General features: G+C 65.2%; 1 protein-coding gene across 4 annotated transcripts in view; it reads left to right on the top strand.

Moving 5' to 3' along the window:
- Positions 1 to 4,775: 4,775 nt before the first annotated feature.
- CBFA2T3 (CBFA2/RUNX1 partner transcriptional co-repressor 3) overlaps positions 4,776 to 12,148 on the top strand; it is a 30,632-nt gene continuing 23,259 nt past the window's right edge. For 2 of the 4 annotated variants that reach the window (XM_080552168.1, XM_080552173.1), the window contains exon 1: positions 4,792 to 8,065. In XM_080552168.1, coding sequence (XP_080408294.1) covers positions 7,996 to 8,065 — 70 coding nt within the window. In that variant the 5' untranslated portion in view covers positions 4,792 to 7,995. Of the gene's footprint in view, positions 8,066 to 12,148 lie in introns of all 4 variants that reach the window. The other 2 variants (XM_080552169.1, XM_080552171.1) reach the window with 2 other exon arrangements.

Genomic DNA, 12,148 nt, shown 5'->3' on the forward strand with positions numbered 1-12,148 from the left:
CGTGGGCAAAGTCCCCATCGCACCTCTCCTGGGATGCTCCCACGCCAGCTCCACAGGCCCCCGAACCCCGGCGCCCCGTCTGGTTCCCAACCACCAGCACCATCCTGCAGCTCTGAGCCGCCCTGGTCCTGCCAGGAAGGGGAGGAGGAGGGCAGAAAACAAAACGGTGATGGATGGCAAGGCTATTGAAGCGCTGGCGAGTAAACTCCATATTTTTAACGGCATTTAAATGCCTCCAAGCAGATTAATAAGGTCTAGGTAATAGCAGAACCAGTCTATATTTATTCTATCTTAAACGCCAGTTTGTCAGGCTGTATTAATATTGATGGTAAGGCTTGGATTGAGGACAGTAAACGCTGGGACTTCACTTTATCTCTCCCAAACAGGCTGCCTCAGACCCTTTATCAGGGCTGCGGCTGCCGCAGCAGCTGCCTCTTCAAGGGCTCAGCGCATCCCCTCTCCTCCCCCCGCTCTCTCTTTTTAATCAGAGGAGGAGAAGTTGCTGGCTTGATCGTTCCATTTTTATCTCTTTTATTTACTCCATTTTCATGTCTTTCAGTGCATATTTTATTCCCATCAAGGCAGGACCATTGATAGCTTAAGCTGTCCCCCCCGCTCCTCCCCACGCGGTGTGACAGGGAAGGACGAGGGGGAATCACGGGGGACTCGCCCCCCTGCCCTCCCCTCCTGCCCCTTGGAACATCCCAGACCTGCTGCCCGATGACCCCAAGCACCCAGGACCACCGCCACCACCCGTGCCGACCCCCCCAGCACGGCACGGGGCACGCAGGCACCCCAAAAAGTGCTCGGCGAGGAGCTGCAGCCCCGCGGGGCGCACCCGCTGTGCGCAGTGGTGATGGGGCAAGGGGAGGCTGAGGACAGCCGCCTTTTCTTGCGCATTCCCCAAAGCCCGGACTCCTGCCTGGCTGTTCCCTGGCAGCGTTTGAAATTCCAGGTGCGCTCTGCCTCGATTACTTATACAAACCTCCCAGCCGGGTGGGTGAGGGCAGCGGTGCCTCCCCGCTCGCGGCCCAGCGCGCGCACCTCGCCCGCCGCGCGGCGCTGGGGAAATTTGCACATCGGCTCTCAGCTCCGCTAGTAATGAATGCTAAACAATCACAATCAATGCTAATCGCACGAGGAGGGCCTGCAGCCTGCCACGGGTTTGGAGAGGATGTTCTGTAAAACGGCGTGGTGCTGGGCGGGCTCCGTCCCGCTCCCCCGTCCTCACCCCGTGCCGGCGCGCGCAGCCCCTCGCCCGCCGCAGTGCCCGCGAGCAGCCAGCGGCCCTGCCAGCATCAAAGGGCCCCTCTGCTGGAAAATGAAAATCCTCATTAACTAATAAAAAGCCCATCGCTCGCTCTGCCTTTAATATAATTAACGGCAGCCAAGACTTCAATTAAGGTTTTATCCAAACTTCAAGACGCCACTCTCGCTCCGTAATTACGCCGGGCGGGCGCAGCGACTGCAGCCTTCGCTGGGGCTCCCCGGCCGTGCCCGCGAGCGCGGGGGGCTGCACCGAGCTGCTCGTCCCAAATAGGAAATGTTTGCGCGATTGCTCCTTGGCAGGACGCGGCCGCTTTGCCGGGCGGCTCTGACTTCAGCAGGGAAATATGCTGCCGGCGCGGGGAGGCGGCGCGGGGTGCTGGGAACGGGCCCGTTCCCACCGCTCCCCGCACGCCCTTGGGGCCGGGTGGGTAGGGCGAGGGGCTGGGGGATGTGGTCCCGAGGCAGAAGCAGTCCCAAATCCCCTAAAATGAGCAGCAGGGTTTGGGTGTGCGGGGCTGAGCTCCTGGTGCCCGCAGGAGGATGCTGTGTCAGGGTCAGTGCCTGGCTGGGGCTAATGGCATCGCCCTTCGTTAGCGCAGTGGGCAAGGGGAGCACGGGGGGGAGTGCCGGGGGGCTCAGCGCATCCCCTCCCTCCTGTCCACCTCCTTCCCAAGGTGGCACCTCTCAGGGGGCAGAGCAGGGGCTCAGTGGCTGCAGCACCAAGCAAGCCCCCAGCCCACACCCACGCCACCCTACCCAGCTCTGTGCCAGCGCTGGCATGGCCATGGTGCCCTTTTCTCTCTTTATTGACTCAAAAAAAGCATCAGCTGGGTTTCCCTTTTGCAGCACGAGGCAGCACCATGCCGCTCCCCCAGCCCCACACCAGTACCACTGGCTGTGATTTGTGGTGCACGGGACCCTGGGCTGTTTTTAGGGCAGGATCCAGGAACCTTTCCCAGTTCCCCCAGTAGGAAGCGGCCTCAGCACATCTCCAGGGATGCCAGGAGCCCCAGGGACGTGCAGGGATGCTGGGCACAGTGTGGTGCACAGGACGGCTCGGCTCCTACCCCAAATGGCCACGGGCCCCTGAGATCGCGACGGGAAGCGGGATCAGCGCCGCTGCCCCGGTGCTGGCCGCAGGCGAGGGAGAAGCCAGGCCGGGAGACGGCCACGCAGATGGCAGCGCTCTTGGAGAGACGGGGACGGTAATCCTCCCTCCGGGTCCCATTATCATCTCTATCTGGTGAAAAAACTCTCGTCCTGGATGCGTCTAATCCTAATCGCTCCCTATCGCACGGGGCCACTTCAGACGGGCCAGACGGGCAGACGAAGCCCCCAGTCCCCGCATATCTGCACAGGCAGCCCGCTGCCGGGGGGGAGAGGCCACCCCTCTGCTCCTAATCCCCCCCGCGAGGGCTTCATTTAAAAGGGGATTTGCTGCTTATTCCCTCCGCAGGCTGAGCGATCATTACAGGGGTCAGCGTCTGATCGGGGAGAGCCTTGTTAAAAAATAATAACGGCACGTTAATTTGGGGGGGGGAGGGATGGGAAATGCGCTGGCGAGTTTCCAAGCACAGAGGTTTTCCTTCCCGAGAGCATCACTTGGGCATTGGCTGCATGGAGGGCCGGGCTCTCTGGGGCTGGGGGCGCTCCCCAGGACACACATTTGCCCCCCTGCAAATATCCTCGCCCGTACTTTTCGCTCAGACCTCCCCGTTTTTATGGGGGAAGCCAACAGGGCCGGCACGGGGAGGTCTCCCGGCCCCGCCGGGTGCCTGGGGCTGCTGGGGGCTGGCTGGGATTAAATCCAGCAGGGAAAATATCCTGCAGCAGGTGCAGCTTGCGACAGGTCTGAACAGCTGCCAGCCGGCTCTGAAATCCCGAGCACATCTGCGCTCCTCAGTTGGACACCAGATGGGCCCCGCTTCGTATTTTGGGCCGGGGTTGGCTCCGGGGGGGGGCCGGGGCGACGACGGGGTCTGGCTGCCCCAGGACAGCGGCAGGACGCGCCCTGGGACGCTCGCACGCTGCCGGCATTCCCGGGTATTCTTAGCCCTGTATTTTTAGCCTGTTTTGCCAGCTGGAGGCCAGACGCTGGCTCGGGGTGTGGGGCAGCTCGGGGCTGCACCGCAGAGCCCAGCGATCCCCGCCAGCCTCCGGGTTCCCCTGAGCCCCGAGGGCACCCCGCTTCCCACCCACACCCCCACCCATATGGGGTCTCACCAGGCTGAGAGCTGCAAACCCTGCAAAAAGCCTTAGCCACAGCCACACAGCTAATTCCCCAGCGGATTGGGACCGTCCCAACCCCAAGAACAATTTGTCCCCGTCTGCGAGGCTCCGCTTGGCATCCTCCTGCCCCAGCGCTGGGCTGGCACGGGGAGCAGCCTGCTGCGGGGACCAGATGGCTGCTGCCTCCTGCGCACCGAGCATCGCCGCAGCTGAGCCGTGCTGGGGTGAGACCATGCACCCTAACCCCGTGCACCACAGCCCCATGCACCCCGACCCCATGCACCCCAACCCCAATGACCCCAGCCCCACGGGGGACCCCCAGCAAGGAGCCAGCCCGCGGCTGCTCCGCTCCCTGCCCACTCCCCGGCGCAGCAGACGCTGCTCGCCAGCCTCCCAGCTCCCGGCTATTTTTAGGAGCCTGTCGGAGGCTAAATCTGGCACCGTGTGGGCCCAGGGCAGCCCCGGCGGTGTGACGGCTGCCGCCCCGCGCTCTCGGGGCACTGCGTCTCCCCGTGCAAGCATCGCGAGCACTGGCGGTGCTGCATGCACGGGGGCTGTGCTCCACACCAGGATAATTGTCCCGGTGCAGGGGCGGCCGTGACGGAAGAGGAGTTTCCCAGCCCCATCGCACCAACCCCTTCCAGTGTAAGCATGGGGTGAAGGGCAGCACCAGCACCCCCAAACCCTACTTTTCAGCCCAGTCCTGAGCAGCGGGATTAAAGAGCAAGCCCTGACTCCAAGCATGGGCTTGACCAAAACCCTGCTTCAGGGTATTGCCCCACTTGGGACTTGCACACCGCAGGGAGAGGACGAGGAGGAAGAGGTGGAGGAGTCGCCTTCCCCCAGCCCTGCTGCTGCCCAGCAGGGCTGAGCCGACACACCATGGGACTGCGAGGGGCCTGCTCCCTACATCTCCCTCCATTCCCACTGCCCCTCTGCGCACACTGACACAGCCCTAACGCTGGTACCCGTCCCCATTCCATCCCCATCCCCATCCCCATCCCCATCCCCATCCCATCCCCATCCCATCCCCATCCCATCCCTATTCCCATCCCATCCCCATCCCCCTGCCTGTCACCGTCCCCATCCCCAGCTCTTGCCCCCTGTCCCAAAGCCCCACAGACACCAGCGCAGCCCCTGGGGACGCTCAGGGTTGGTCTGTCCTGGGCGCAGAGCCCAGCCCAGCACCCTGGCTCAGGGTGGCTGCGCATCCCCACAGCTCACGGCAGCGTTTCTTCTCCTCTTTCCCCCTCCCCTCTCTCTCCCTTTCTGAAAATTGATAATTAACCTTTTGTCCATGTGGCTGTTGTGTTTATTTGGTGCAGGCGGCTGCAGGACGCTGATATGGAAATCGCAGCCGGCAGGCAGCTCCGCGTCCTCTGCACAATCTGCAGCCGCGCACAGCCGTTGGGCAGAGATAAGCAGGTGCTTATTCACAGCCCTGCAGCTGCCTGCGAGGGCAGCCCTACCTGATCACTCCAATCTCAGTGAAAAACTACTTGAGGTTAGGCTACCGTGATGGAGAGAGCCGATAGGGACCGCGCGAGACAGCTCCCCCGGCTCCCCGACTTCGCCTCCGCCTGCGCCTCCTGCCTCCCGCTCCCCGCGTCCTCTCCACTCCGTGCGTCTCACTGCTCTGTCTTCCTCTTATCTCCCTCTCCACATCCCTTTGATTTTCTTTTTTTTTTCTTAAAGAATTCGTCTTTGTGTTTCATGTGAACTCTTGGCGGCTCCCTTCTCCCCGGCTCGGCCGCGGCTCTCCCTTTCATTCCCGACTCCTGCCTCGGCTCTCGCTTCCCCTTCCTCCCGTCCTGCACCCGCGTTTCCTCGGGGCGGAAGAGGCCGATATGGGCACGGGGGGGGGCACGGCAAAAAGCCCCATCCCCGCACCCGTGTGCTGTGCCCGCCCCGGGAAACGGCTGCATCCGGAGAGCGCGCGCCCATTGCCACGCGCACACTGCGCCGCCCGCCTTGGGACGCAATCACCGCCTCGGGGTTCAGAAGATGTTATTATTTTGCTCATGGGTTATGGCTGCGGCTTCCTCTGACCTCGGGTTTCCCAGCCGGGGTGGCCCCATCGCCCCCGCCGTGTGTCACACAGAGGGGACAGCGTGCCGTGCCGTGCCGCGGGGGGTTTCTTGCTTCCCTTCACACTCCTGCTCTGAGTGTCGGGGCGGGGAGCGCCGGTCCCTCTTCTCCTTTACCGCGCGGGAAGTTTCTGCTCGGCCCCAAAGGCTCAGCTCTGACTCAGACAGAAAGCACCCGGCAGCGCCGTGAGGCTCCATGGCAATGGCTCACCTGCGCCGGGCACAGCCCAGGACCCCCGGGGCTCCCCCAGATCGGGGCAGACCCCACGGCCCCACGCTGGGGCATTCCCCACGCTGCTGCCCCACGGCCCCTGCAGCTGCCCGGCAGGTGCCTGCTCGAGAAAACCCTGCTGCTGCAGGTGACGTGGGGGACACGGGGCCGCAGCTGGCGGGGATTTTTCTTGCTGGCCCTGAAAGCCTCTGGCTTTGACTCAGTGCCTCGGCACGCACCCAGGGAGCAACCCCTGCTGTGTGATCTCCCGCACGCTTTCGGTCTCTCTTTGCCGCTAGCCCGTGCCCTGCCGCAGGGCGCCTTGGCAAACCCCTGGGCTGATGATGCCGAGCCCACCTGGGGCCGCAGGAAATAAAAGGGGAAGAGGTGGGAGCCTGAGAGTGGGAGGGAAACCCTCCGGCCCCAGCATCGCGCCCCACGCGGCCCCACACCGCCGAAACCTCAGGCAGCCCTTGGTCCCCATGAGCTGACTGCGCTGTGCCTCTCGGCGGAGCGCGGGCATCCGGGGGTGGGCAGGATGGAGCTGAGCCCCCCCCAGCATCGCCGGGATGCGAGATGTGGATCCAGGACTGAGGCTGTGCCCCCCTGAGAGGCAGCAGGCTGGGTGCACACCATCCTGCCTGGGCTGTCTGCGTGCTTTGGAGCTGTGTGGCCCCTTGGCCCCACGCTGGGGCTTCCCCTCACCCCCCAGCAGCACGCAGAGCCACGTGCGCTGTCCCCTGGGGCACCCGGCACCGCAGTGCTCAGCCCCCCCCCCGCCCTGCTGGCAGTGATGCTGCAAACCAGTGGCTTCCCCTACACCCTGCTCTGTGCAGCTCCAGGATCCTCCTCCCCACTTGCACCCCACTGTCCCCTCCCCGTCCCCCCCGGCAGCCCCGGGCTGGGGGAACGGAGCGGGGAGCCCCGGGAGCCATCTGCGGGAGCCCAGGTGGCCGCCGAGACACGCCATCTGCTGAGCCACCTTCGGGGACCGTGCAGGCGCTGCTGTATTTTTAGGACACGTTTCCTCCCTCCCACCTGCAGCCCGGAGCAGCCTTTCGGTTTTCTAACAAGTCGCTTCTCTCGCTTGTGGCTGCTCTGCCCGAGCGGCTGTTGGAGAGCCCCAACCCCGGCACGGGGAGGGTTTGGGGGGAGGGCTGGCCTGGGGGTGCACGGATCGATGGCAGTGAAAGGGGGCTCAGCACCCCCTGGGGGGTTGCCCTGTGCAGAGAGCAGGCAGGGACGTGCAACAGGCAGGCACCAGGATATGGCAGCCAAGGGAGAGCCCTGTCCCCACAGCCATCCCCAGGCGCAGGGCTGCAGCAGGGGAGTGAGCCCCTGGTGCCACAGCGTGCCCTGGTCATGCTGTGCTGGGCTGCACCATGCCGTGCCGGGCTGCACCACGCCGTGCCAGGCTGCACCACGCCGTGCCAGGCTGCACCACGCCGTGCCAGGCTGTGCCACAATGTGCCAGGCTGCACCACGCCATGCAGCACCTATCCCTGTGTTCACCGGCTATGCCGTGCCAGCCACACCGTACCGCACCGTGCACCCCATGCCCATGCCAGGCTGCGTTTTGCCGGCTGTGCTGTGCTGCCTTGCCCATGCCAGGCTGCGCTCTGAAGGCTGTGCCATGCCAAGCTGCACCGTGCTGCCCGTGCCATGCCGCACCACGCTGCCTGTGCCGCGGTGCACCTTGACGGCTGTGCCGTGCCGTGCCGTGCCTTGCCGTGCCGCGCTGCGCCGTGCCACCCTCCTGCGGTGCTGCCCATGCCGAGCTGCACCGCGCTGGCCCCTCGCAGTGAGGAAGTGAAGCCGGCGCGAAGGGGAAGTTGTTGGAAAGTCAGACCGGAATGGCTGATAGGGAAGGCAGAGCTGGGCTTGGTCGCAGATGGTTCCTGTTGGGGAAGGACACGGGCGCAGCTGCCCGGCCTCCCCCCACCCGCCGCATTATCACTGCCCAGCAGCTGTTCACCTTCCCCCTCGCCATGGGACACGGCGCTGCTGCCACCCCGGCCCCGGCAGTCACATGAACGGCCCTCGCGGCGGGGCAGGCACCGTTCGGGCAGGACGCCCCGCGCCGCACCACACCACACCGCACCCGACGGCGCTCAGCATCTCCTTCCTCGGCGTGGGGACTCGTGCCTGCCCCAGAAGTGGGCTGGCTGTGCCAGGCACCGCTGACCCCGCACCCCCGGGATGCCCGGGGGTCCCTCCAAACCCGACAGCCACCCCTCCTGTACCAGGGCACCGGGCAGGACCGTCCAAGGTAAGGCCGAGGCAGCGGTGGGAGCAGGGAGGCGGGGGGCTGTGGGCGACCCACGTGCACGTGGCGCAGTGCAGGTGACTTGTCCCGATGTCACACGCAACCCTGGGGCCAGGCAGGTGCTGCCCAAGTGGTGCGTGGGGGTCCCCAGTGGGGCGTCCCCATGGGGCTGGTTGGAGCTGGCTCTAGGGCAGGGGGCTGGGGCACAGCCGAGCTCGTAGCACCAGCAGGATGGGGCACGGGGACCCGTCCGCAGCCCGCTCTGCAATTAACCTTTCTGTAACGAGCAGTCAGCCGCGATTAGGTTTTATTTGCAGGGTTTAAATCCTCTGTTTACCCAGTGCTTTCTTTCATTATTGGGTCAGCAGCTCACGTGTGGCTCGGGAGCACATTCCCACGCTCGCTCCCCGGCAGCGGCCAGACCCTGCCTGCAGCAGCTCTGTCCCGCCACGGTCAGGATCCGGCCCCGCGGGCTCTCCAGGTGCTGCTGCTCCTTTGCAGCGTGACAGCATTGGTGCCGGCTCCAGGGGCTGGGGCATCCCCATGCCCTGTGCTGGGCGTCCCTCGGCACCACGCGCAGGGACCCGGTGGGGCCGCGTCGGGCGCGGGAAGGAAAGCGGCGGCCGGCTGAGTCACCGGCGTTTGTCTGCCCCGAGCGAACAATGCTGGCGCTCTGCCGCGCTTCCCCTCGCACACCCCTTTCCCTGGCGGCAGCGAGCCCTGCGGCACCATGCACCAGGCACAGCACCCTGCCCCACCGCCCGGTCCTGGCACCCACCCTGCCGGATGGGGATGCGGCCAGGCTGGGTTTGAGGACAGGGTTTGGGCAGCGCGGGGACCTCCCAGATCCCCATCCCAGCTCCATCCCTTGGCAGAAGTGGTGTGGTTAGCGGTCAGGATGAAGCCCTCGCTGCTCAGCCTGCGAGCTGGGCTGGGGACAGGGACGTGGGGTGCTCCCAAGCGCCTTATCGTGGGTGCTGCATCACTGCTGCGTGAGCACAGCAGGTGCCAGCGCTGCGCCCCTCTGATGGGACACCAGGGACACCAGCACCAGAGCTCCCATTCGAGGCAGAGACACCCAAAGTGCTGAGGGCTGGGAGTGATCCCCTTGTGGGAGCGATGGGGACACCGCTCCCTGCCCCGTGCCAGCACGCAGCACCCCGCTGCTGCCCCCAGCCCCAGCGGGCGAGGGGAACCCCCCGATAACGCGCGGGGCCAGTGGGTGCCGTTGACCGAAGGGGCGCAGCGAGCGGAGCCGTGCAGATTGCTGCGGGCTGGCGGAGGTGCCGGTTAGGTGCTTGGCAGGAGAAACGTTTATTTTGTTGGCCAAATATCTCGGCAAACTTCCTGATTTACTCGCAGCCAGCGAGGCAGCGATAGGGCTGGTGAGGCCGTTGCCTGCTCCTCGCTCCGGCTTCAGCGCGGAGAGCTGTTATCTCAGATGCACAGCGGGCAGGGAAGAGGTGGAGAAAGGGAAATGAAATACAACAGAGGTGGCACATTTTTTGCTCTTGATAACAAGCCCTGCTTTTAGCCTGGGAACTTGGAAACGATGCAGGTGGCCAGAGGCAGCCGCAACGTCCCCTGCTGCCGCAGTACATCTGGACCTTGTAACGAATCCCAGACCTCCGGGATGGCCCTGACACGAGGCTGGGGCTCCCCATGGCACGGCACGGCACGGCACGGCACAGCACCAACATCCTCCTGGTGCTGCTGTGCTGTCCTGGACAGAGCCGGAGCAGAGGCAGGCCGTGCTGGCCCAACTCCTGCTCGTTCCTATTGATTTTTGCAGGGACCCGAGGTGCTGGAAGCGCAGTGCAAACTAATTAAATTCCCACCGTTAAAGAGCACGGCGCAGGCAGCTGCAGCCTGTCGGGCGGGGAGGTCTGGCAGGCAGCCGGTACCTGCGGCTCAGCCAGGGGAGCAGGAGCCGCACAGAGACGGAGATGGGAGGGTGGCCGCGGTGCTGCAGCGGGGCCGGGAGATGCTCTCGGCTCCCCAGACCCCTCTGCTGCAGGGGGGGTCTCACAGGGAGGTCTCACAGGGAGCGCAGGGGCCCCACAACAAGGACGGGGCTCTCGGGGAGGCTCAGCACCGCCGTTCCCCCTGCCCGGTCAGGGGACATCACTGGGACAGGGAGCGGAGGAGCTGGAGGGATCCTGTGCTGTGCTGGGGGGGGCCTCCCAGCGTGCTGCGTGTGCTGGGCACCTGCTGGGGTTCTGCTCAGCACCTCTGGCACGTTCCCTCGGGTCAAAAAGGGGACGAGCTGCTGGCCGACTGCTGCTTACACGAGGGTGGCAGCGGCGTCTCCGTGCACCCCCCAGGCACCAGGAGGCAAGGGGCACGAGGCCATCTCCACTTTGGACAGTTTCCAGGCACCCCATGGCAAGGAGAAGCTGCAAACACGGCCCCAGCAGCCCCGAAACCTGAAGGTTTAAAGCATCCAGAGGGACGGCGACATATCCCAAAGCCTCCCCGTGTTTAAGCCAAGACGGTGATTTTTTGGAGGCTGCGGTGCAGGGCGCGCCGGGATGATAAGCAGTAGGGCCCGGTTTCCCTTTGAAAGGGAAGCAGGAACGAATCTGTCAGCCAGGAAAACATGATTTTTTTTTTTTTTTCCTTTTCATGTTCGTGGAAGTTGTGCAGAAGCCGCAAAGCCCTCGGCTCCGATCCCCGCAGGCGGTGACAGGCAGGGACTGCTCCCACCAGACCTCGACCCAGCAGCGGCGAGGGCCGGGGTGGCGGCGGGGCGGGGGGCTGCGACGCCGGGAGCCCCCTGCGAGCGGGCGCAGGGGGAAGCCAGGCACAAGCGAAGCCCCTTTCTTAAGAAAAGCTGGCGAGAGGCGCTTCCTGCGCAGCAGATGTCCCCGCGGCGGATGCAGCTGCGGCGGGCGATAGCCGGCGCGCGGGCGAGCTGTCTTCCCCGGCCGCTGGCTCCCCACCAGCCCCTTATCTCCCCCGCGCATTCCCCGCCAAATTACCCTGTGGGGAAGGGGAGCACCAGCCTGGGCTCCAGCTGCAAACAAAATGCCAAGGGGAGAGCGCTGGGGGCTGCAGCCCAGCTCCCGGGGATGGATTTGGGAGCTGGGATTAAGGCCACCGCGTCCGTGCACGCAGACAAGGTGACGGGCTCTGCATCACCAAGGGCTTGCTCCACGCTGTCGCCATGCCCTGCTTGGTGCTGCGCCAGGCTGGCACCCCTGCCATGGCCAAAGTACCGCAGAGAGGCACCCAGAGACGCTCGGCTCCCTGTGAGCTTGAAGATAGAGACTGAGAGACCCAGACGGGCAGCCAGACTCCTGGGGGTGACACAGGAAACCTGCGGCACGCTGGGGCTGAGCACGGGCACGGCTCAGTGCCTTCGCCCCCAGATGAGCCCCAGCGCGGCGGAGCAGGTCTGCGCGGCGGCACGGGGATGACTCACGGCACGGCGAGGGGGAAGGTGCGAGAAACCAGCACCGAGGGCTCTCTTACAAGGCTTGAGGCTTGGGAAGGGGGGACACGGCCTGAAGAGCGATCAGATCTTACTGGAGTGCTGGGAAATTTGGGGGCTGAGGAGGACACTGGGCTGCGGGGAGGTCGGGGAGGGGGCTGGAGGAGCCAGACCTGCCAGGCTCACCGGGTGCAATCGCCCTCGCTCCCTGGGCACGCACGCACCAGTCCCAGGGCATGGCCACACTGGGACACCCCACCTCTCCTTCCATGCCTTCACAGGTGCCCAGGCCGTGTCTCGGGGACCCCCTTTGCATGGGGCAGGTCCTCAGGAGCACCCCGAGCCTCGTGCACGAGGACATCCCTCCTCCGCGCACCCGCAGCGGGCGGCGCCTGCGAGCAGAAGCGGTGCGCTGCGGTGCCATCGCCACCCCATGGGACTGCGGCACCTGGATGGTGGTGCTGGTGGGCACAGGGCTGGTGCTCAGCAGCAGGAGATGCCATCTCCTCGCCACGAAGGGAGCACGAATTGACACCACACGTGCACCTCGTCCCCGCGCTGGCCGGCTGCACGCCGAGCCATCAGTCCCGCGGTGGCATGAGCGACACAAAGCCCTTACAGAAGTTTCCAGCCTCTCTGGGAAGCCGTGGGGC

This window comes from Anser brachyrhynchus (genome assembly GCF_964034855.1).
Source record: "Anser brachyrhynchus genome assembly, chromosome: 12".
In the NCBI taxonomy this organism is placed as follows: Eukaryota; Metazoa; Chordata; class Aves; order Anseriformes; family Anatidae; genus Anser; species Anser brachyrhynchus.